The sequence below is a fragment of the Perognathus longimembris genome, chromosome 22 (genome assembly GCF_023159225.1).
Source record: "Perognathus longimembris pacificus isolate PPM17 chromosome 22, ASM2315922v1, whole genome shotgun sequence".
Taxonomy (NCBI): Eukaryota; Metazoa; Chordata; class Mammalia; order Rodentia; family Heteromyidae; genus Perognathus; species Perognathus longimembris.
Window position 1 is genome coordinate 6,197,174 of NC_063182.1, and position 23,656 is coordinate 6,220,829.

The 23,656-nt window shown below is 40.7% G+C and overlaps 1 protein-coding gene across 2 annotated transcripts in view; it reads right to left on the reverse strand.

Moving 5' to 3' along the window:
• Nucleotides 1–213: 213 nt before the first annotated feature.
• The window catches only part of Ndfip1 (Nedd4 family interacting protein 1), a 39,203-nt gene continuing 15,760 nt past the window's right edge, over nucleotides 214–23,656 (reverse strand). For both annotated transcript variants that reach the window (XM_048331135.1, XM_048331136.1), the window contains exons 2-8: nucleotides 21,584–21,671; nucleotides 17,811–17,941; nucleotides 15,414–15,501; nucleotides 14,001–14,125; nucleotides 9,677–9,743; nucleotides 6,754–6,859; nucleotides 214–1,185 (exon numbers count right to left, since the gene is read on the reverse strand). In XM_048331135.1, the coding sequence (XP_048187092.1) occupies nucleotides 6,756–6,859; nucleotides 9,677–9,743; nucleotides 14,001–14,125; nucleotides 15,414–15,501; nucleotides 17,811–17,941; nucleotides 21,584–21,671 (603 nt within the window). In that variant the 3' untranslated portion in view covers nucleotides 214–1,185; nucleotides 6,754–6,755. The remainder of the gene's footprint in view (nucleotides 1,186–6,753; nucleotides 6,860–9,676; nucleotides 9,744–14,000; nucleotides 14,126–15,413; nucleotides 15,502–17,810; nucleotides 17,942–21,583; nucleotides 21,672–23,656) is intronic.

Below are 23,656 nucleotides of genomic sequence, written 5' to 3' on the forward strand. Positions count from 1 at the left end.
AATTTGACTGCCTTGCTATATTGTGTCAATACATTTCATTTGAGTAAGCAGAAAATGGAATAAATCAAATGATTTTTTAAAATAAACCAGTGGCTTCTAAATTTAAAACAACCAAGACAAGCAAGAGATTAGGAGGAATGAGAAATCTGTAGCCCCGATTGTTATTACCAATCAACAAATGCAAACCAAAAAATCAAGCACTAATATACAGTAAAAGGTGCTACACAAGAGACATTTATTAATATTCTGTTATATTTACAGTTTTAATATAGCAAACCAAGGTAAATTACCACTTGGGCAGAAAGCACATCATTCTACATTTATAACAAATAGGTTTCTGCTAACACATTGTAAAAGCAAGTAGTACAGTATATTAGGGATCATCTCAAAAGTTCCAAGCTAATTCCTTCTTTACTCCTAGTACCTAATCCACTGGAATTCTAATCATACATAGGTCAAGAATTATACTTTAAGCTGCACTTACCTTTGTTCTTTCTATTTTATACAGTGACAACACTTTAAAATTCCTTAGGTACATACCACAGAACAAAAAGGTATTGCAAAGTTTCGAATACAGACTATAAAAAAAAAGGATGCTTATTTACCAATTAAGAATGTATGTTTTTGATCACACCTTAATGTATTTTGCACTATGATTTTGCTTTCAGGTGTTTACACACAATACAACTGAATACATTTCTAGATTAACATTAAACATGGATTATGTGCAGAAATGTAGTCATAACCGAAGTCTTAACTTTTGAGAAAACCCCTTTAAACAATCAGCCTTATACATATCTTACACTAAAATCTTTAGTCCCAAATTCAGTTTGAAATGGAAAATTAAAAAAGCAAGATTGCCCCCTACTGACTACAGGGACATGGCTCATGCTACTTAAAATGACTACAAACAATATAGAAGGCAGTATTAATATATCACAGACTTGATTGCAAGAGCTTTTTCAAACATTAACCACTAATGATTCAATGATTACAGAATTCTGCATTAACTATTAAAATTTTACACCTAGGAACAAATAGAGAGAAATGATCTTTTTTGACAGTACTTTTTTTTTTTAGGTGATTATTCCTCTGTGTTCTGCATCTTGATTCACTTCCTGCAGGTGTTCTCTTGCTTCTCGAGAGGGAATTCATAAACGCAGGAAGGCCCTTCCCAGAAAACATCTGCCAGAAAAGGATATTGAGTAGTGAAATTCTAGTTAGCTTGTTATTTTGGCTAAGAGAAGGATGTAGTCACAAAAGAAGACAGGATGTTTGGAGATACGAGAAGTGCATTTAACATAGTTTTAAGATTACTATACACTGACCTCATAGTACTGAATAAACATTCCATTTTCAGTTCTTAACATTATCAAGGCCTCCAGAAATAGAAAGAATGGGTATGCTCTCTCTCAAATCCCATGAGACCCAAAGTTCACTCTGTTCTCTCTTCTAACAAAAGAATAGAAGTAGCTATTCTTCACCTTACATTTAACTCCTGTAAACTTGGGCAGAACTCAAGTGCACAGGTAATTTTCCAAATATACCTGATGCTACTGTTTACCAATCAGACAACTCTGCTACTGTTTACCAACCAGACAAGACATCCAGCGGAAGCAAATGATCTCATGCTGTACTTAACAGACCATAGCAAAGATTAAGAAAAAGAAAAGGGGCTGCGAATGTGGTTTAGTGGTGGAGTGCTTGCCTACCATCCATGAAGCCCTGGGTTCGATTCCTCAGCACCACATACACAGAAAAAGCCAGAAGTGGAGCTAAGACAAGTGGTGGAGTGCTAGCCTTGAGCAAAAGCAGCTCAGTGCCGAGGCCCTGAGTTCAAGCCCCAGGACTGGCCAAAAACTAAAGAAAAAAGATGACTGTAAGCTCAGAGATTCCACAAATGCATACATTTTTAGAACAAAATTTTCTTTGAAAGCCAATGCACGTGGAGGGCAGGTTTCTCTGAAAATAACAAATACATTTAGCCCCTAATTTTAATACGCATGACTTAAGTACATACTCTCAAAGTAATGTCCATACGTCTCCCCACAGTGCCTGCAACTGGATCAGGGTCTCTATCAGGCTAAGGCAAGTGCTCTACCATTGACACACATCCTTTACCCTATACACACATGACTTTCTTAGTTCTCAAAGACATACCTTGGAAAAATTACAAGTAACTCTCTACCATAATGCAAAAAAGAACACTAAAGACATGGACTGTGTTACTAAGAGGTGACTTCGTGATCCCCAGCTCTGAGTTACAGCTGCATGGCTCCTCTCTAGGCCGCTACCTCACATTCCCATCTCCGCAAATGACTAGAACCAAGAACCTTTTTCCATCTTCTTGTTGGTGGTGGTGGTGGTGGTTATGGGGCTTGAACTCAGGGCCTGGTGCTGTCCCTGAGCTCTTTCCTTCAAGGACAGCACTCTACCACTTTGAGCCACAGCTCCACTTCCAGTTTTCTGGTGGTTAACTGGAGACAAGAGTCTCACAGACTTTCCTGCCCAGGCTGGCTTTAAACTGTGATCCTCAGATCTCAGCCTCCTGAGTAGCTAGGATGACAGGCGTGAGCCACTAGCACTTGGCTTCTAAAGACGACTGCATATATTTTTTAAAGGCTGCCAAAATACAGAGAAGCCATCATACTGGAGAAAATTAATGTATTAAAAAGAAGATCTGTAGACTGCTATCAAATGAATCCCAACAAACCCAAGACATTTCATTTCTACTAGTTTCCACTAATAGAACTTACAGTCTGTGGATATCTTTCTTAAACTGTGGTTGTTGTTTTTTTTAATTTAAGAAGTCCACTGGAAATTCCATTTCAACTGTCTTGCTATCGTACAACACAGTCCACTAAATCAAGCTTTACCTTCAGGATGTCTTCCTTTAATAAAATAAGCTTACTAGGATATAGGATCATATTTTAATGATTAGAACTATTAGCTTGGGGCTGGGACTATGGCTTAGTGGCAAGAGTCCTTGCCTCGTATACATGAAGCCCTGGGTTTGATTCCTCAGCACCACATATATAGAAAACGGCCAGAAGTGGTGCTGTGGCTCAAGTGGCAGAGTGCTAGCCTTGAGCAAAAAGAAGCCAGGGACAGTGCTCAGGCCCTGAGTCCAAGGCCCAGGACTGGCCAAAAAAAGAAAAACAAACAAACAAAAAACAACCGTGCTAGCTTACTGAACACTGTTTTTCAAGGAGCGGCTCATGTGGAGCCGCCTGCGGCCACTGGAGGTACTGCAGCAATGGGGTCTTGAGCCTAAGTGACACTAAGACTACATCAAGAGACCTTTCTTTTAAGTAGATCTTTTCCTTCTATTTCAGATATGGCTAAATACATTTTGCTTCCTATCTACAAGAGCGTTTGGTCCAGGGCAAGCAGTGCTGGGATCGGCCACGTCACACCTCACAGGCAGTGATGTGACCTCTCCCGCTCGCCTCGCAGGTCAGGGAAGGCAGCATTCCTAAGGGAACTTTTCCCTCCACAGAGGAGAAAAAGTTGCAGTACTTGCCAGCTTTTTGTTTGTTTTGGTTTGGTTGTGTTTTTACTTTTTGTGCGCCAGTGTGGGGGCTTGAACTCAGGACTTGGGTGCTGTCCCTGAGCTTTTCTGCTCAAAGGCTGGGACTCTATCACTTGAGTCACAGCTCTACTTCTGGCTTTTTGTTTAAAGAAATACATAAAAATAAATTTAAAACTCCCCTGCCTGTGATCTTTCTTTATGGTTAGGCTGTCACTAGGGCTATCACAATCAAAGAAAGCAGGAGTCAATCTAAGAAAGCGCTGAGGGGTGAGCTTACAAAACCCGGCCCCTCTCCTAACGGAACTAAAGTTCTTAGAACCACAGAAGCGAATCTTCTACATCTGGATCTAGATGGAGAGGTCTTATCCATCCCTTTAACAGACCAGGGACATGCAATCCCATGGAAATTATATCAGGTTCCCGTTGGAGAATGGGTAAGGAAGCCATTCGAGTTGTAAAGACTGCTTGAAGTCCCCCAAGTCTCTTCATTCTGGAGCTCCAAATCCTCTCTGGGCAAATCAGGAATGGTCCCAGATCAATGAGGGTATGGACACTGAGCAGGAAAGCAAATAAATGCTATCATGCCCTCCACTGAGGGGATTTACCTGTGCATACATGTTTTTTTTTTACAACACCTAAAGGACCCAGCATTTGTGTTACCAGGCTCCTGACTTCAAACAGCTTCCACAGAATTGTTACTAAGGACTGCTGGCTTCAAATCATAGTCCTACAAATAAATGCACTGGATTGTTTGTTTCTGTTTTTTGGTTTTTTTTGCCAGTCCTGGGGCTTGGACTCAGGGCCTGAGCCCTGTCCCTGGCTTCTTTTTGCTCAAGGCTAGCACTCTACCTACCTCTGAGCCACGTTCCCAGCCCCAGAATTGTCTTAAACTTACAACCCTCATTTAAATATTTAAAAGACCTTAGGAAATCAAAACAAATTTCCCATTCAAGTCCCTCAGGCTTTTTCTTCACTTGACCACTATTTGTTAAGCATTAGAAGCACAATGAAAATGGTATACAGTCCCCTAGTAAAGGCTCAAATTTCCTTCAAACTTAAAAATGAAGAGTATAGACAAAGGGATTTTCTCAGTCCACTGAGAAGTTCAGAGCTACCATTTACTTCCCCTATAGAGTAACAAGAAAGCTATCTGTCCCCTCAGGATATTTTGTGCAGCAGCAATGCTAGGGGAAATCTTGAGACGTGTAAGGAGGATCCACAGTAACCTCAAAGCATTAACTTTTGATTACTGGTCACTAAGAGTGAAACCTAAGGCTACTTACCCACCTGAGTGTAACCAGATATGCAGATGAAACATGACAAGAAGTGAATAAATCTACATAAAACATTTGATAAGACAGTATGTCTCTGACACAAAGACACACCCGCAGGCCTTAGGAGCCACACCAGGGGTGATGTACATTGTGTCCAGACTCTGTGACTGAGCTCAAATTCACGACATGCCACACATGTTTAAACATGTAAGCTCCACTTTTTAAAAAAGTCGTAAGGGGCTGGGAATGTGGCCTAGTGGTAGAGTGCTTGCCTCCCATACATGAAGCCCTGGGTTCGATTCCCTAGCACCACGTATATAGAAAAGGCCAGAAGTGGCACTGTGGCTCAAGTGGTAGAGTGTTAGCCTTGAGCAAAAAGAAGCCAGGGACAGTGCTCAGGCCCTGAGTTCAAGCACCAGGACTGGCCAAAAACAAAAAAAAAAAAGTGTAGAAAAGTCATAAGCACAAAGTATAAATTCTCTTGAAGAAACCACCTTCTAATTAGTTATCTAATTAAACACACAAAGTGTTTAATACAGTATCTGACACATGGAAAACTTTTAGTGTTATTTTTATTATATCCTTCTTGAAAAAAACTTTTGCTGAATTCAAGGTGTCATCCTATTATTCTGTTGCTTAAAAGCTTTCAACGCTTGCTCCACTACCTGGCAAATAAAATATGCTTTATCTTCTTGAATCATATATCCCGAGGCCACCAGTCTTCAAACTTGAGAACTGTACTCTTCATATATATATGACCTACACAAATCATGACGCCCAACAGCAAAAAGCTCACATGGGCTTTAGCAGCCTTGAGCCAACATATATATCACCAGGATAAAAGGCATCACCATAAGCTCGATGGCCACGTTGCAAATGGGCTAAGCAGTACTCATTTAAGAACGAATTCAACCTGGTGTGTTGGCCTTGATCTTCCACACTCCCTATGTTCTTAAGTCCCTCCCAAAGGCCTTGTACTTCCCCGCCTCTATATTTCTGCTCTTCATCTGGCCTCCAATTTCTCACCACAAACCTGTCCAGAAATCCACTAGTTAAAATTCTACTTTTTTTTCTCCCTCTAGTAGTAGGGTGGCTTAGGGCCTGCTCAAAAAAGTCCACCTTTTAAGGTTTGTCCTAACTGCTGTGTAACTGCAACATAAAGCCTGGTCTGGGACTCTGCTGGACTGGTCTTTTAAGTGTTCGAGGCTCCCCAAAAGCACAAGAAGCAAAGAACCAGGTATGAAAAGACCTAAGTTGTCTTGCCAAAGAACTGATGCACTCTGGCTGTGGATTGGCGTTAAGCTGGAGTCACTCTCTAGGGAAAGCTATGTGTGAATCAGAGAAACCTGGGCAGAGCTTACTCTTCCTGTCTCAGGCATGGAGAGTTTCTTTCTCCCTTCCCTTCCCCTGGATTTGACCTCCCTCACCATCAGGGTGACTACCTGGGTATAAACATGAAGAGAGGTGCCAAGAAAGGCTCCATTAATTAAGAGATGAAGACTTGATGGGCTGCCCAATAAAGGGAATTCCTAAAGTACACTTGCAGTCTCTTCTGACCGTGGAGGGGTTAAAGGGCTCTGAGTGCTGACAGAAGAGTACATAGGCTTGGAGAGTTCCTTCTGAATGTTGTCCGCTGGATCAGTTATTATGGTGAACGTGGCTGGAGGTTCAAGATTTAATTCAAGCAATCAAGGTACTAGACCTTCTGGTGACTACTAGGACCCTTGCCTCTCTCCCATTGTGAAACATGAAATCGTTTGCCTTTATAAACTAGCTTTTGTAATTCTCTCCCCTTACTAAACTAAAAACTGCAAAAAGGCAGACGATGCCTTTCTTATCTTCCCTGTACACCCCACCACAGGTCCTTCCTCAAAACCGGAATGGAAGTCTGCAATGCATCACGGGAGCACACTGGGAACAGAAGGCTTTTTTCTTTTTTTTACATACCTTTAATAAATAAAGAGAACTCTGGTCCTGGGGAGATTTGAGAAAGTTTCTGGCATCTTCCGAACTTTTGCATAATTGATAAATCCTCTGAGAAACAGGAGAAAACCTAAAAAAAAAGAAAAGAATGAATTTATGATTTCCATATTACGTCCCCTCCCCAGAAATGACCCTTTTGATAGCAATAGTTTTTACATTTTCCGCTACAGGCTACTAAAATATGAACAATTTCCTCCAGAATCTCCAGGGCATCTCTGTATTAAACTTTCCATTCCTAAATAAGAAAGCATAATCTCAAGAGCCAATGTCCTTTTTTTTTTTTGATTATTCAAAATCAAATCTGTCTAAAAACAAAGTAAAAATTAAATGAGAACAAATGTTCACCTTTGAAGGTCTTATGGAGTCCAGAAAAGCAGTGCAATTACTTCAGAAAAGAGGCCAAATTAGCAACTATGGTTTTCTTTAACACCACCACCACCAACAAAAACAACCCCTAGCCATTCTTGAGAGTTCTTCTCCTGCCAACAGTACATAATGTTGTCCACTAGATGTCAGCACCCCCTACCTTAGTACAGCAAACAGGCCCTCTTAATTAAAGCTGACTTTGTATAAGTGCACACATTTACAGAAGCTTGCACCTTTTAAAAGTCTGGAGGGTAATGATGTGCCCCGCCAATGAAAACGCACGCCTGACCCTCTTCCTTGAGAGATGGACTCAAGAGTCTCAGCAGCTTTAAACAGCATGCACAATAACAATGTATTTATAGCTCCGCATAGCTACAGATAACCACAATAATCCCCCTAAAACACCTGTAGTCTTTAACAGTCAACTCCACTCACCTGCTCCCTCCTTTCTTTTCCAACCCTTGGCACTTTTGGGTGCTTTTTATAATATACTCAGGGTGAAAACTCTCTACCCAGACAGGAGGAAGGATTGGGGGCAATAACCAAGAGTCACAGTGCCAAGCTCACCTAACACCATTCTGTTTTGCAGCAAAAACACCAAATTGTAGAACAAGGGTTATCCCTAAAAACAATGGATCAGGGGGAGCCTTCTGATATGGAGGGCACGTGGAATCAGCTATAAGCCAGCTCGGCTCAGGACAATTTTGCTATGCATTTCACCTTTTAAGTCGAAACATTCATACAGTATACTAACAGCAATCAATGCATTCACTTTTTAAGTAATCTATGCCACAAACAATCTGAAAATATGCTTACTGTCTCCTTTTGGGCTCATTTAGGACTTTTTTTTAACTTTAGGCTCAGCATCTCCCACTTTTTTTTCCCCTGGTGGTGCTGAGAATCAAAGCTAGTACCATGAGCATGCTAAGGAAGTGTTCTACCTCAGGGGTAACCCTGAACCCCAGATTTCTCTCTTAAAATACATCACAGAAAATAAACAAGGCGAGGAATTACTCTCCCTAAATAATGCTTGTCAGTACTTTTTATTGCTATACTTCTGAATAATCAATCAAGGAAGGTAATTACATTCTCTTTCTCCAATGACATTTCAACGACCTGTAGCAGAATGGACGGACGATGCTGGTTGGGGGAGGCGGGCAGAGACGATGTGATGAGTGAGTTTATATTTCTAAGTCAAATTTAGGATGGGAAACACAGAACTCTGTGGGCTGAGCCAGGCAGGTCCTGACTGCCTTGAGCCTCTGCTGGGCATGGGCCCAGGCTGGGCCAGCCAGGCGCCTGCGCGGCGGGGGCGTCACCGCCTTCATACAGGAAGCAGTGCCACAGATGCACAGTGAGGCCATCACATCATCTGTAACCGCCATACAGGAGGGATCCTTGGCGCATCGCTTTGGAGAGCTAGGGCAGTGATCTCTTGTTATTTCATATAGCTTGTCTTTCTAAGTAACGAAGACACCACATTAAAACAATTTACTCCACTGTCCATTTCTTTGTCTTACTAGAGAGACTACAACTTAGGATAAAAAAAATAATAATCTGAAGACTGACAACTTGAAATGCAGAGAAAGACAGACAGACAGAGAGGAGAGAGACACAAAGAGAGGAGGAGTGGGAGAGAGTATTTTGTTTTCTAAACCTATCCCACTATAAAACAATTCCCCCCCCCCCCCAAGTCCTGGACCTTGGACTCAGGGCCTGAGCACTGTCCCTGGCTTCTTTTTGCTCAAGGCTAGCACTCTGCCACTTGAGCCACAGCGCCGCTTCTGGACGTTTTCTATTTATGTGGTGCTTCATGTATACGAGGCAAGCACTCTACCACTAGGCCACATTCCCAGCCTAAAACAATTCTTATTTAATCTCAGGGCTGGGTATGAGTGGTAAAGTACTTGCTTAGTTGTGTGCTAGCTCCTGAGTTTGATCCCCAGTACAGAAAAAAAGCAAGCAGCCCACAAAATAAAATTCTTATTCTTTCCAAGAATTCCAAAACTAAACTGGTTTAGGCATAACTTGAAGTTAAGTCTAACAAAAGCTTTTGCTTTTTCTGTTATCTACTACAGATCTAAGCAGAGATGACTGGTTAGGTACTCAGGAGCTACTTCAATTGTTGGAAATATGTCAATAAGCAATATAGGGCTGAGTCTGTAGTAATAACTTACTAATAATTTACCAGTATGCCCAACTGATCAAACTGGAGATACTTATATATAAATAGGTTAGTAAAACCTAACAGACTTCGTTAACATGCATGGTCCTCAGGTGGTGACAATACCTTACTCTGCAAGAAAGAAACATTTTAAAAATTATATTTTTTGGGTGTAGTACAGGGGTTTGAACTTTGTACTTATTGGTGGGTGCTCTACCACTCGGGCCTTATCCCCAGCCCCCAAAATTATACTTTTAATTGATGATTACGTTAAGAGAAATAGGTGTACTGTAATAATTTTAATTGTAACATTTAACAAAACCACCTCTCTCATTTTCTTATGTTAAAAGCACTTACCTAAAACCAAGAACACCCACCAGAGCCAGTACTGACCATCAAAGTATCCAGGGAAATAGGTTGAAAACTGAAAAGACAAGGCAAACACTTTATAGCAGCTTAACAAGCATAATTTCACAAAATAAGGAGTACATGTTACAAGGCTTGAGTTGTTATACCATTACTATTACTTACGCCCTACAAAAAATTTTTTAAACTACAAGTTAAAGTGTTTTTAAAGTTATGACAAATATGAATACTTCACAGAAAGGCGATCGTTATGAGTAGCTATGGATTCTTGGTTCTAAACACATGCAAATCATTTTCTCTTTTTCCTTCTGCAGTCCTGGGGATCAAACCCAAGGCCTTGAGCATGCTGGGCAGATACTTTACCACAAGCTACATCCCTAGGCCCCTTTTTTGATTGACCATGTAGTATTTGCTCTCCTAAAAGTATGTGTAAGAGTTCTACTTTGCTTATTCAGTACAACTGAATAAGACAATTGTTTGGCTGATACCACTACCTCCTTTCTAACAAGGCCCCATTTTGTTCATGGCCTGACCTGGAAACTTTATCATGTACATCACAGCAATCCATGCTAGTATCTGGGCTTAGGAATGAGTACCAGGTGTCAATGCTACCAATTTGAATGAAGGCTTCTCTGACACTTCTTTGCTCTTAAAGAGGAAGGGGAATACAGATGGCCCCGGGCAGGATTTTTTTCTTTTTACAACAGTACAAAAGCAATGTGCATTTTCCAGGAGCTATACCTGGAATTTTGACCTTTTCCCAGGATAGTGCCACGTGGTATGACTGTTCTCTCGTGGTGCTGGGCGACAGTGAACCACAGCCTGCAGTCAGTGATACAAATCCAGAGGAAACAACTTGTACACTCAGGGGACAGTAGTACTAGCTAGGATGCCCAGTGGGTTGCATGATCAATGCAATATTTTCAGCTGACAAGGCATTTACTAAGTCATGGCCCCATTGCATAAATCAAGGAGCATCTGTAGTTTTCACTTTTCTGTGGAGTGCTGTTGTGTTTCAGTGTGATACCTGAAACACCAACTCTTAACTCTGAGGGAACAGGATTGAGAGGAATCCACTGTCCGCTGTCTCTGATGATGTTGAGGAATTCAGTTAACCTCTGAGTCAGGACTTGTTCTCGTGGGAGATATAGGCTTTCCCCCACTGTTTTTTCTAATTTTCTAAGCCCTTAGCCAACTTATGTTTTTGTTACATTCAAAAGTATATCCTGCCAGGTGACAGTGGCTCACACTTGTAATCCTAGCTATTCAAGAAGATGTGGTTCAGAGCCAGCCTGGGCAGAAAACCTGACGTGGCGCTGTGGCTCAAGTGGTAGAGAGTAGCCTTGAGCACAAAGAAGCTCAGGATAGTGCAGTGCTAAGGCCCTGAGTTCAAGTCCCACCAACAACAAAAACAAAAAAGGTAGTTCCTAACTAATATAATTCATATGATTCAACTTAAAAAAAGTGCCAACTTTGTGAAATTTTTAACTCTTGTCAAGAGTTTAACACAGCTTGAGAATTAAAATATGGTGGCCCTTCCTTGTTCAGAGGGCAACTTCCAAGATCTCCAATGACAAACTACAGACAATGCCAAATCCTATTTTAATTACTTGGGAGGAAAAAAAAATCCACATTGCTTGACATCAATGATTAATTGTTCATATATATATACACATACATATGCACGTATGTATGTATAATTTACTTATTTTTGTGCTGGTCCTGGGGCTTGATTCAGAGTCTGAGCCTGAGTACTGTCACTGAGTATTTGGTTTGGTTGAGGAATGAGCCACCAGGGCTCACCTGAGGTTTTTTTCTTTTTAATGTGAAATATGTACATGTGATTTTAGTGTTTGTTATTATAATTAAAATATTAAGGGATTGTCATATGGACACAAGGCCAATGATGACCCAGTATGACTAAGCCATGAATAATTATGAAACAAGGTAAAAATATTAATGAATTTATGTGATAATCTAGAAACTTTTATAATTTAAACACAATATTTTATGATGGTCAATCTATTTCCTAGAATAAAATTTAGTAACTAAAGTAAATACAATATTTAAATTATAAACTATGCATAAGGGCTGGGAATATGGCTTAGAGATGAAATGCTTGACTGGTATACATGAAGCCCTAGGTTCAATTCCTCAGCACCACATAAACAGAAAAGGCTGGAAGTGGCACTGTGGCTCAAAAGGTAGAGTGTTAGCCTTGAGCAAAAAGAAGCCAGGGACAGTGCTCAGGCCCTGAGTCCCAAGCCCCAGGACTGGCAAAAACAAAACAAAACAACTCTAGGCATAAAAGAGCAACAACAATACTACTAAAATAAAATAATTGTAACACTACATTAAATTATACAAATATGTTGTTCTCTCAGAATATCTTACTGTACTATATATTTTAGAAATCATGGTCCGGAATTCAAACCTCAATACTGCAAAACAAACAAAGAATAAAACCCCACAACACACACTTCAATATAAAATTTCTCTTCTTTCCTTATTAAGCCAAAAGTTTCACCGTGTCACTAAAAGCAAGTACTCTACAGCTTCTCTTTGGCATATCCAAACTGCCAAGATAACTATCTTTTTGCTTTGGACCACTATTAGGTAAAATAAGAATTATTTGAAGCTGTGTGCTGATGGTTCATGTCTATATTCATAGCTATTCAAGAAGCTTATCTTAGGACTGCAGTTCAAAGCCAACCAGGGCAGGAAAGTCCATGAAACTTTGATTTCCAATTAACTACCAAGAACAATTTTTAAAAATTAAAAATAAAAGCTGGGAGTGGAGCTGTGGCTCAAGAGGCAGACTGAGCAAAAAAAAAGCCAAGGACAGGGCTCAGGCCTTGAGTACCATGCCCCAGGACTTAGGGAAAAAATAACTCTCAATGCCCAGGTCCTGAGCAAGCCCAGGATTGGCATAATAATAATACATCATATTAGAATATAATTTAAAAGTTATAATTTATTTCTGAAACTTCCATGTTTTCAAATTAATCAAGTTCACAATAACTGAAACTTTAAAAAACGATAAGGGAGGGGCTGGGAATATGGCCTAGTGGTAAAGTGCTCGCCTCGTACACATAAAGCCCTGGGTTCAATTCCTCAGCACCACATATTAAAAAAAAAAAAAAGGTGGAAGTGGCGCTGTGGCTCAAGTGGCAGAGTGCTAGCCTTGAGCAAAAAGAAGCCAGGGACAGTGCTCAGGCCCTGAGTCCACGCCCCAGGACTGGCAACAAAAACAAAACAAATAAACAAAAAGACGGTAAGGGAAAACTACAAAATAGTATTTTATTTCTTAATACAGTAACAATTAAAATTTGCAGATGAAATAAAAATTTCTTAAGGGCTTGGTTTCTTAGCCTACAGTTTTATGTGTTAGATAAATACATACTAGATGTCTAGGGGAAATCTGATGAGATGATCAGAAGATTGGGGAACCCTAAAAAGTGCTTCTGAAAAATAAGGCAGAACTACTAGAAAAACTGCAGTGGCCAATCAACATCCTTTAAATAGTTAAAGTACACTAACTTCTGACACATTCGTTTTGTATATAATTATGGTTAACAATAGGAATAAATTAACCTGAGATCAATGAATACTTGGACAAAGAGGTCCAGACCTGTTAGAACATAAATCACTACAAGCAACTTTAACTGGGGACTTCCACATCCCTGAAGACACTCTTCTGTAACTTATTTCGGAGGTGGATCCCTAATGGAGTGGTGTGTGTTAAACACTTCTGCCTCCCCTAAAGCGTATTATTTCAGCATAACCAATCCTGGAAGGGAGAGGAAGGAATCGGAAAAAAGGAAAGGACAGAAAAATCTAGACTAACTTTAGAATTAGTGAGAGGATGCTTGCTTTTTTATGAGGCCAGCGAGGTGGTAATCGTTAATTATAAAAACTAACCAGAATGTACCCACTGTCAATCTTAAGCATTAGAAGCAGGGAAAGCAGCTGGTGAACATCCAGTAGAATACAGTCATCCCTCGCGATGTCTCGGCTCACTATAGATTCACTGTATCACAGGTTATAAATAGTGATCCCTCATCTGTTGTGGAAGTTATGTTCCAGAGACCCTCGAGATAGCTGAAAATCCCTGACGTGGCAGTAAGTCAACCGCAATACAGCCAGGAACAACTATACAACGCTGCTATTTCCACATTCTTACCTATTGAGGGTTCTCTGGAATGCAGCTCCGTGATAGGTGAGGGATCATTACAGACCAATATTCTCTAGCTTTGACTACATACCCTGGAGTCAGAAATCATTTGCAATCTATCATTTCCATCATACCACTTACCCTGACAATCAGGATCCACTTAATTAGAGAGAGACCAAATCCTGAGATGGCCCCATATCTTCCTGCAGCTGAGGTGGTCAGGCAAAAGGACAGGAAAAAGCCAATCCAGTTGAAGAGGAATGCCACTAGAAAAACAGATTGGAAAAGGAGGCCGTTAGTCAAAGAACTCAAGTGCTCTACACTGCCTCTGCTTAAGACATTCACTAGGATCAAAGATAGCCAGCCCTCACGACCCTTCCTGCACCTCTCCCCAAACAGTCCTCCCTCCTGCCTTCCCTGGAAGCAACAATGTCCTCCGTGAATATCATGTTTTTCATTATTACATTACTTCTATCCATCACCAAACTGTAGACATATGACCTCTGCTATTTGCTGTGACATATTTCAGTAACATATTCAGTAAATGACTTGGGGGCCAGGCACCAGTGACTCCCACCTGTAATCTAGCCACTCAGGAGGCTGAGATCTAAGGATCACAGTTTGAAGCCAGTCTGGGCAGAAAGGTCCCTAGGAGACTCTTCTCTCCAAGTAATCATACAAAAGGTGGATGTAGCACTGTGGCTCAAGTGGAAGAGCACTAGCCCTGAGCACAAAGAGGCTCAGAGAAAGACCAGACATTCTTTAAAAAATTGATTCAAGTTACTCGTCCTCCTGCTCTATGAATTGACAATTTACATAAATATTGTCTGTATAAGTACTGTAGTTTCTTTATAGTTCTTGGTCATTGGTGGTTATTTTATTTGGTGGTTTTAGGGTTTGGAATTAGGACCACTTGAACCATATCCCAAATCCTTTTTGCTTTAGTCTGTTTTTCAGATAAGGTCCCCTCCTAGGCTGTCCAGACCTCCACCCTCCTGTCTCTACCTCCCAAGTAGTGAGGAGTATGAGCCACCATACGTGGCCACTTTCCTTGATGTTTCAATACGGCACATAGCTGGCCACTTTTTTTTTTTGGTCAGTCTTAGACTTGAACTCAGGGCCTAGGTGCCGTCACTGAGCTATGAGCCACAGCACCACTGCTGGTTTTCTGGTACTTAGTGGAAGTAAGAGTCTGTTGGCCTTTCAACTGTGATCCTCATACCTCTTGAATTATAGGTATGAGCCACTAGTGCCCAGGTAGTTGCTCAGCTCTAAGTGAGATAATTGGGTCAAACATCCAAGTGGGAAGAACCTGGCTGACTCTGAGATGTCAGAAAATAGAAACTTGCAGAACAAAATTCATCAGACAAGACAATTCATTCCTGTTGTCCAGGTTGAGCATAAGCAGGAACTGTGTGTGCCAAGGGGTCCTGGAGATCTGGAAGACAAGGCTTAGCTCGTGTGCCAATGCAGCATTCCCACAACTGCTTGAACTGTACTCTCCCCAGACAGACCCAAAGCACTCAACTCTGCTCTGTGTACATATATACTTACTGAAAAAAGTTAACATGAAAATCCCATCATTTCCTATCCTCAGCTGGTCGGCATCGTCAAAATCATCCCGACCCACAAAATCCTCATCCTAAATTAAAAGGAAAAGAGGAAGGTAAGTTCGAATGGCTTTTAGGCAAATAACTGATATCAAGAAAAATAAAATAAGAAATAAATAGGAATACCAAGGAGAAAAGTTATTGCTTTGGTTCAATTTAAAACTCTGAGCATCTGGGGCTGGGGATATAGCCTAGTGGCAAGAGTGCCTGCCTCGGATACACGAGGCCCTAGGTTCGATTCCCCAGCACCACATATACAGAAAATGGCCAGAAGCGGCGCTGTGGCTCAAGTGGCAGAGTGCTAGCCTTGAGCGGGAAGAAGCCAGGGACAGTACTCAGGCCCTGAGTCCAAGGCCCAGGACTAGCCAAAAAAAAAAAAAAAAAAAAAAAAAAACTCTGAGCATCAAGGGTTCAAATAATATTTTTAAAAATTTCATTCCGCATTGTATATAAAAAATCTAAAATCAGAAATATATATATTTTTTTTTGGGGGGGGGGCAGTCCTGGGCCTTGGACTCAGGGCCTGAGCACTGTCCCTGGCTTCTTTTTGCTCAAGGCTAGCACTCTGACAACTTGAGCCACTTCTGGTCGTTTTCTATACATGTGGTGCTGGGGAATCGAACCCAGGGCTTCATGTATATGAGGCAAGCATTCTTGCCACTAGGCCATATTCCCAGCCCAGAAATAATTTTTTCTATCTATAGTCTTCTAAATGAATTTTTCATTTTATAACCTGAATTCATTTCTTTCTACCTACCTACTTAATTTTTTTGGTGCCAGGATTAAATACAGCACCTTGCACATACTAATTAAGCACAAGCTCTATCAATAAAAGAAAAAAATAATATGGAAAATATAGCTTAAACTCTAGAATGTAATCCAGGGTCTACCTCTTGAGATAGTCAACCAGCTCACACAAAGAAAGGACTGCATGATTATATATCAATCTATAGAGCTGCCCACGGCTCAGATCTGGAAGCATTTGTATTGGTAACGGTGTGGAATACATTCACCTCCAATTTTACTGGTAGATAGGATATTTCCATCCTAATTTGAAAACAGAATACTGAAGATATAAAACTTGGAACGAGACCCAACATTTGTGGATTGGAAACATACAAAATGTAGCAAACAATTGAACACAGTACTAAGTGTCTTAAAAGGTGCCAGTACTGGGGCTTGGACTCAGGGCTTGGCACTGTCTCTTACTCTTAGCTTTTTTTTGCTCAAGGCTAGCACTTTACCAATTGAGGCACAGCTCCACTTCTGGCTTTTCTGCTGGCTAGCTGGAGATAGAGAGTCTCACAGACAATTTTTCCCTGGGCTTCAAGTCTCAATCCTCAGATGTCAGCATCCTAAATAGCTAGGATTACAGGCATAAGCTACTGGCACCCGGCCTGGTCTCATTTTTATCACTTACTTCATTTCCTGCCAGGACTACAGCAAAAAGCTCTGACTGCCTCCACATTCCTGCAGACTGCATCCTGCATGTATTCTCTCAATACCTCCCAAGGCCCTAACTACACCAATCTTAAGCTGGGTGATTATTTTTCAAATCAAATCTATGACTAACACCAAGAGCCAAGAGTTCCCTAAAATTTACTGGCTGGCTCACTCACTCCCAGCCCCACAAATTAGCAGAAGGCTAGATAGGATCTGAATTTACTATGCTGAAGGGACTCATCTAGATTTGAAGTCTCTCTTCTAAGTTTCATCCTATGAAGTCACATATATAGGTCTTCTCTCCACAGGCCTCTCTAGAAGTTACTCACCTAACACCGCGGTATTAAGTGTACGGAATGAATACAAGGTCACTGCTTCCTAACTCAGCCCCCAAGATGTTTCAGCCAAACCAAGACTTCAGAAAGTGGCTATCACCAGGTGCCAGGGGCTCACGCCTATAACCCTAGCTGCTCTGGAGGCTGAGATCTGAGGATCACACTTCGAAGCCAGTCTGGGCAGGCAACTCAGTGAGACTCTTATTTTCAAAAAATGACCAAAAATCCACAAGTGGAGCTGTGGCAAGTAGTAGTCTTAAACAAAAAGCGTAGCGATAGCACCCACGCCCCGATTCCAAGCCCTAGAATTGGCACCAAGTTAAAAAAAAAAAAAAAAAGTGGTGTAGTAGTTGTAAAAATATAGGGTAAACAAGCAGGTTCCTCTAGCGATTTTCTGTTCACTTTATAACCCTTTCTTCGTTTTTCAGGGGGAAAATGTTTATTTCACAGAAGAAAATGTATTTGTTTAAAACGAGCTGTACTTTTCCTAATCAATACAAACCTACGTAGTACCTCAGACTGGGCACTGGAAGTGATGTCTGCCGATGGCAAGTTATACTCACCCTTCCAGGAACCAAGGGGATCGTGGCCTCGGCCTTGGTTCTTTCGGCCTCATCGTAACTGGGCAGCGTAGTAGCCACGTTATAAGATGGGGGCTTTGGAAACCCAGACTCATCTTTGTAGTCAAAATATACTGCAGAAAAACCGAAGTCATGATTACTTGATGAGTAGCTGAATGTGACACACCCAGACACACAGAATAACTGAAACTACACACAGAATAACTGAAGGAAAGGTAGTTAAAACCCATTTGTTTCTAATTTACGCTCTTGATACTTACAATCCAGACTTTGTATCCTTGCTCCTGTTTTGAAACACTAATACTTTAAAAATCCTGTGAGTTCTCAAAAATCCATTTAATTTTAAAAATGGGATATGCAAAGCATTTAAGCTAAAACCACTTCACATTTACATTGGGAATGGTGGCTCTTAACTGTAATTCAGATGCTTGGGAAGTTAAGGCTAGAGGAGTAGTTCAGGCCTAGCAACATAGTAAGATTTCATCTCAAACAACAACAACAATTTTAAAAAACTCCACAACTATTTCATATGTATTCATGTAAATATGAACTGTAGTTTTCTTCTATTAATAAACATGGAAATCAACTTTAAGAGGGGTAAAGGCATTTAAATTAATTTCTTACAGGTTTGTGTTGACATTTTAACTCATTTTATTACCATATATTTTTTTCATCTGATGTACTCAAGGTAACGGATTTAGTTACAGAACAATTATTTATCTCTAATCTTTCACTTCCTCTTTAATCACTGTGTTTCCACTCTCATTGATCTGTATTACAAGAAAAAAAATCTCACTTAACTTTTTGCCTTTGTAGTTCTCAAATTGCTCTTCCCAGGTTGCTGGGGTTACAGTGATGAGCCACTCATGTTGCCAGTAATATATGATCCATAAAAACCCATTTTCCTGGCATGTCACTTATTTCAAATGCTAAAAGCTCAATAGAGAACTAGGAAGTAAACTGCTTTTTCTTTTTAGTTCCAAGGCCTCTGAATATTAAGATGGAATACTATAAATCCCAAAGACTCTATCCAAGAGACAATTCTTAGACCTGTATTCCAGCAACAGTTTACATTCATATCTGTTTTCATGAGTTTATATTTGTTGTTCCGGCCACAGCAAGACAAAGCCAAGAAAAAGTAAAAGGGTAGCATGTTGGCAGAAACAGGGTACACTAACCCCAGGACAGGGGAAGGGTGGGATGGATACGAAAACTGAGCTAGCACTGCAGATCTCAATGAATGAAGGCATCTTCGTAAATCTTTGAACAAGATATCTACCAGAAACTATTCCTAGCTGTAATCCCTAAGTCAAAAAGAAAAAAAGCGCATCAGATATAAGTACATAAGGCAGAAAAATGTTTGAAAAAAAATTCTGTTCACATGATTAAAAGTTTTACAATTATAGACAATAGAAACTCAAGATACTATCCAGGAAAAATATTACATTACATACTAATGGACAGCAAAGAATGTAACAAAACCAACACCTTTTTATCACTCATCAGGAAATCCAATTTTTTTAAAGTACTGGGGTTTGAACTCAGGGCACTTAAGTCATACACTTAACCATTTTAACTTTTGTTACTTTTTAAATAAGGTCTTATTTTTCAAATAAGATCATCGCCCACCCTCCTATTTACACTGCCCACCTGGCTGGAATGACAGGTGTGGACCACCAATGCTCAGAACTTCTGGCCTGGGCTGGTTTGATACACAATCACTCATCACAGATACAAGCAAACATTTCTGACAAAAAAGTCCAAATTCTTACTAATGAGGTGTAATTTTCACTTTGTACATTCAATGGAAGGCCAGTATTACAGTCTGGACAAAGATAAGTAAATTGTGATTTGTTTTTCAAGTCTTAGTATTCAAGTATTTTGTTTCTTGGTGCTAGAGATTAACCCCAGGGCCTTACACTTGCTAGAAAACGTTTTGTTTTAGATTCTAACGGATGACCTAGAATTCTTCCAAAACCTTATTTATATTAGCAGACTTAGTTTCAGATATTCCTAATAAAGCATTCATAGCCAGTATAGTGAGACAAATATAAGGAGACTAATAGCAGAGTTCAGGTAAATAGAGGCCAAAATGGAGGTAAAAACTCTGATTTGTATTCCACTTAATTATAATGGCAGCCTCAGACAAAGACTACCAACCAATAGGCTCAATCTCCTATCAGTGAACATATGCTGTCTTGGAAAAGGATTTGGAGGCTGTTAGGGATCTCCAGCAACAAATAATTGCTTCAGCTTGCCTGTTTATCCTGGAAGTAGGCCAAGTTCAGTAGCAGCACGTAGCCATGTAATGCCACTCAGAGGGTACAGAAGAGGTTCTATGCAAACTGGTTCACTTTGAGGAAACTCTAGTGATTAAGAATTACTCTGGGGGCTGGGGATATGGCCTAGTGGCAAGAGAGCTTGCCTCGTATACATGAGGCCCTGGGTTCGATTCCCCAGCACCACATATACAGAAAATGGCCAGAAGTGGCGCTGTGGCTCAAGTGGCAGAGTGCTAGCCTTGAGCAAAAGGAAGCCAGGGACAGTGCTCAGGCCCTGAGTCCAAGGCCCAGGACTGGCCAAAAAAAAAAAGAATTACTCTGAGCTGGGCACCAGTGGCTCATGCCTATAACCCTAGCTGCTCAGGAGGTTGATATCTGAGGATCTTGGTTCAAAAACAGCCAGGGCAGGAAAGTCTGTGAGACTCTTATCTTCAATTAAACACCAGACAACCGGAAGCGGCACCGTGGCTCAAGTAGCAGAGCTGAAGAGCTCAAGGACAGCACCCAGGCCCAGAGTTCAAGCCCCATGACTAACCAAAAAAAAGTTACTCTGCGGACATTACTTTCTTCTTCGCCATCCCTTCTACACATATTCATGAAAACCCCATGAAGCAATCTGATACAAAGTGAGAAGAGAAGAGACTGGCCAAAGTTTAGTCTATGAAGAACAGGATTAAAGAGTTGGGAGATTTTCTTTCAATTAAAAATTTGTAAGCGTCTCTGGGCATAGTGGTATACACTAATTCCAGCGACTCAGAAGTTGAGGCAACAGGACAAGTTTGAAGACAGTTGTGGCTACAGAATCTCTGTCTCGAAATAAAAAGGGCTTAGAACATAGCTGTGTGGTAGAACACTTTGCCTAGCATGTTTAAAAATCCTGGGTTCTATTTCTATTCACCTTTCCTACCACATTCCTGGTTATAGGTCCCAGGGTCATAAATGGCACAACATCAAATAAAACAATTATAAAAAGGAAAACTCAAGTCATTGCCTGGTTCCTGAATTTCAACTTCCTTTACATTGGGTTGGCTGGAATGAAAGTGAGCTCTTAAATGTCGCAAGGAAGCTGGCTGCCGGTGGCACTCCTGGCTACTCAGAAGAGACTGAGATCTGAGGACTATGGTGCAAAGCCAGCCAGAGCCGGAGAGACCAGGAGAGTCCAAGCAACTACCAGGAAGCCAGAAATGGAGCTGTGGTTCCAAGTGGCAGAGCACTAGGGACCCGAGTTCAAGCGCCAGGACCAGAGTGTGAGTGCCCACACATGTTGGCATAAGTGCGTGCACGCGCGCTCACTGGCACACACACACACACACACACACACGTCACAGGGAAATGGGGATCGGGTCAGAAGAACAGTAAGTACAAATGAGAACTAAGACAGCTCATGGAAGCTGATACTCATAACCAATAAGCCACGAGCACGCCCGCGAGCGCGAGGTAAGGGGTTGGGAGGGCAGCGGGCTGCCGGCCTACCTGCACTCTCCGCAGAGATGCTGCTGTACGGTGGAGGAGCATCGCCGGCTGCCTGCTCGGGTTCCCCAGGCTCGTCTTCATTCTGCAACTAAACAGAAGTTTCCACTCTTAACGCATGTAAAAAAGCCAATTAGAAAGGCGAGAATGTGAAAACTAGAACAGCCTTTATGGAAAGGTACTTATTTGGTAGTATGTTTTAAAAGTCTTCAGATGCCTAAATCCTGTTAAAAAAAAAAACAACCCTATTCCCAAGAAGTTGTTCTATAAAAATAATCAGACAAAAAGAAAAAATAGATATAAATGTTGTTTAAAGCTGGGTGTTGTGGCACACACCTGTAATCCCAGCAGCTGGGAGGCTGAGGACCTAGTTAAAGGCCAGTCTGGGCTACAAAAAAAAAATGTAATTTGGCTCAAAAATAAATAATAACAAAAATGAAAAAAATGATGACTTGGACAGATATTCTGGGTGAAATGGCAATTGAAAAAAGCTGAATTTTACAAACAGTATATATCATATACTTTTTGTTTTAACAAGACATAAAATGGAAAGGTGAGGCTGGGAATATGGCCTAGTGGTAGAGCGCTTGCCTCGTTATGTATGAAAACCTGGGTTTGATTCCTCAGCACCACATATATAGAAAACAGCCAGAAGGGGCGCTGTGGTTCAAGTGGCAGAGTGCTAGCCTTGAGCAAAAAGAAGCCAGGGACAGTGCTCAGGCCCAGAGTCCAAGCCCCAGGACTGGCAAAAAAATAAACTTAAAAAAAAAAAGAAAAAACTGGAAAGGTGATCTAGAATGATAGATATCTACAAGTCAACACTGTTCTCTCTAGGCAATGGAGGAGGTATAAGGGAATATTTATTTATACGTGTGTTATAATTTTCATTTCTGTAATGAATATCACTTATAATCTGTTAAAGCAAAAACAAATTTCTGGTAAATCGAGACTTACACACAGAATTCTGTGCATATACAGAAACTAAATCTGAAATAAATGAGTTTTACAAGCCTAAGATTCAAACCTGTCAGTACACCACTTCCTTGGCTCAGCAACTTTCTTAGTGGCACAGCTTCAGTTATTTCATGCTCTTTCCTTTGTTATGTCTGCCTGCTATTAATGCTGTAGACTATCAAGTCAAGTCACTGCCATAAAACAGACATATTTCATTTTTCCAGTGACAAGAGACCATATGTGTTTAAAAGTTGAAGTGGTGGTGAATCAGAGTCTATAATCCATAAGTAGTGATGTAACCAATTTAAGGGTCACTTTGTAGCTTCAGTATTAACATAGTTATCCACTGAGGTACTTGTAAAATATATACCATTGAAACCATGCTGCTGCAAAGACCCTATCATGAACAGAACAAAAGAGGGCTTGATGGGTCATAACAGAAGCTAGAGCTCCCCAATCCATTAAATTTTAACTGACCATATAAGTCTCCAAATCCCTTGGCTAATTCAAAACCAGGTCCCCACAAATGTTTGCTGGTTATTATTTCAAACCTCAACTTCAAGTGAATTCTGGTACCACAGTCTCAAAAGCAACCACCAACAAAGGCACATTTCCTGAATGTAGCAATCTAATCTTAAGTACTCTTAAAACAACTGAATTGTAACCTAAGGCAGTTTTTTTCTTGTAAATGAAAGCGTCTGGGATAAGTAGCTACAGGAAAGTTGAATGTTCCTGGGACACCTTAAAAAGGGCATTCTTAAGACTCTTCACAACCGCCAAAGGACAACTGGGGGAAGGGAGGACAGCGAGGACAAGAGTTGGCAGCAAGAAAGAGCAAAGGTGAATTTTTAAACCCAGCTTGACATTCCTAACTTATTTTATATTTCCAGAGTTTGGTTGAAACTCTACATAACACATGTTTCAGAGAGGAAGCTTCGCGATTCTAAGAAATACAGACACTCAAAAGAATAAAGAGGTGTTGTGTGCCAGTATCTGTAAGACAGGCTGCTTGTCTCCTAGTAACCTGGAAATTCAAATTTGATCAGTTAGATCAAATTCTGTTACCACAGTAACAGATAACAGAGAAAAGAAATTCCAACCTCCACAGAAACCCCAGTTTTC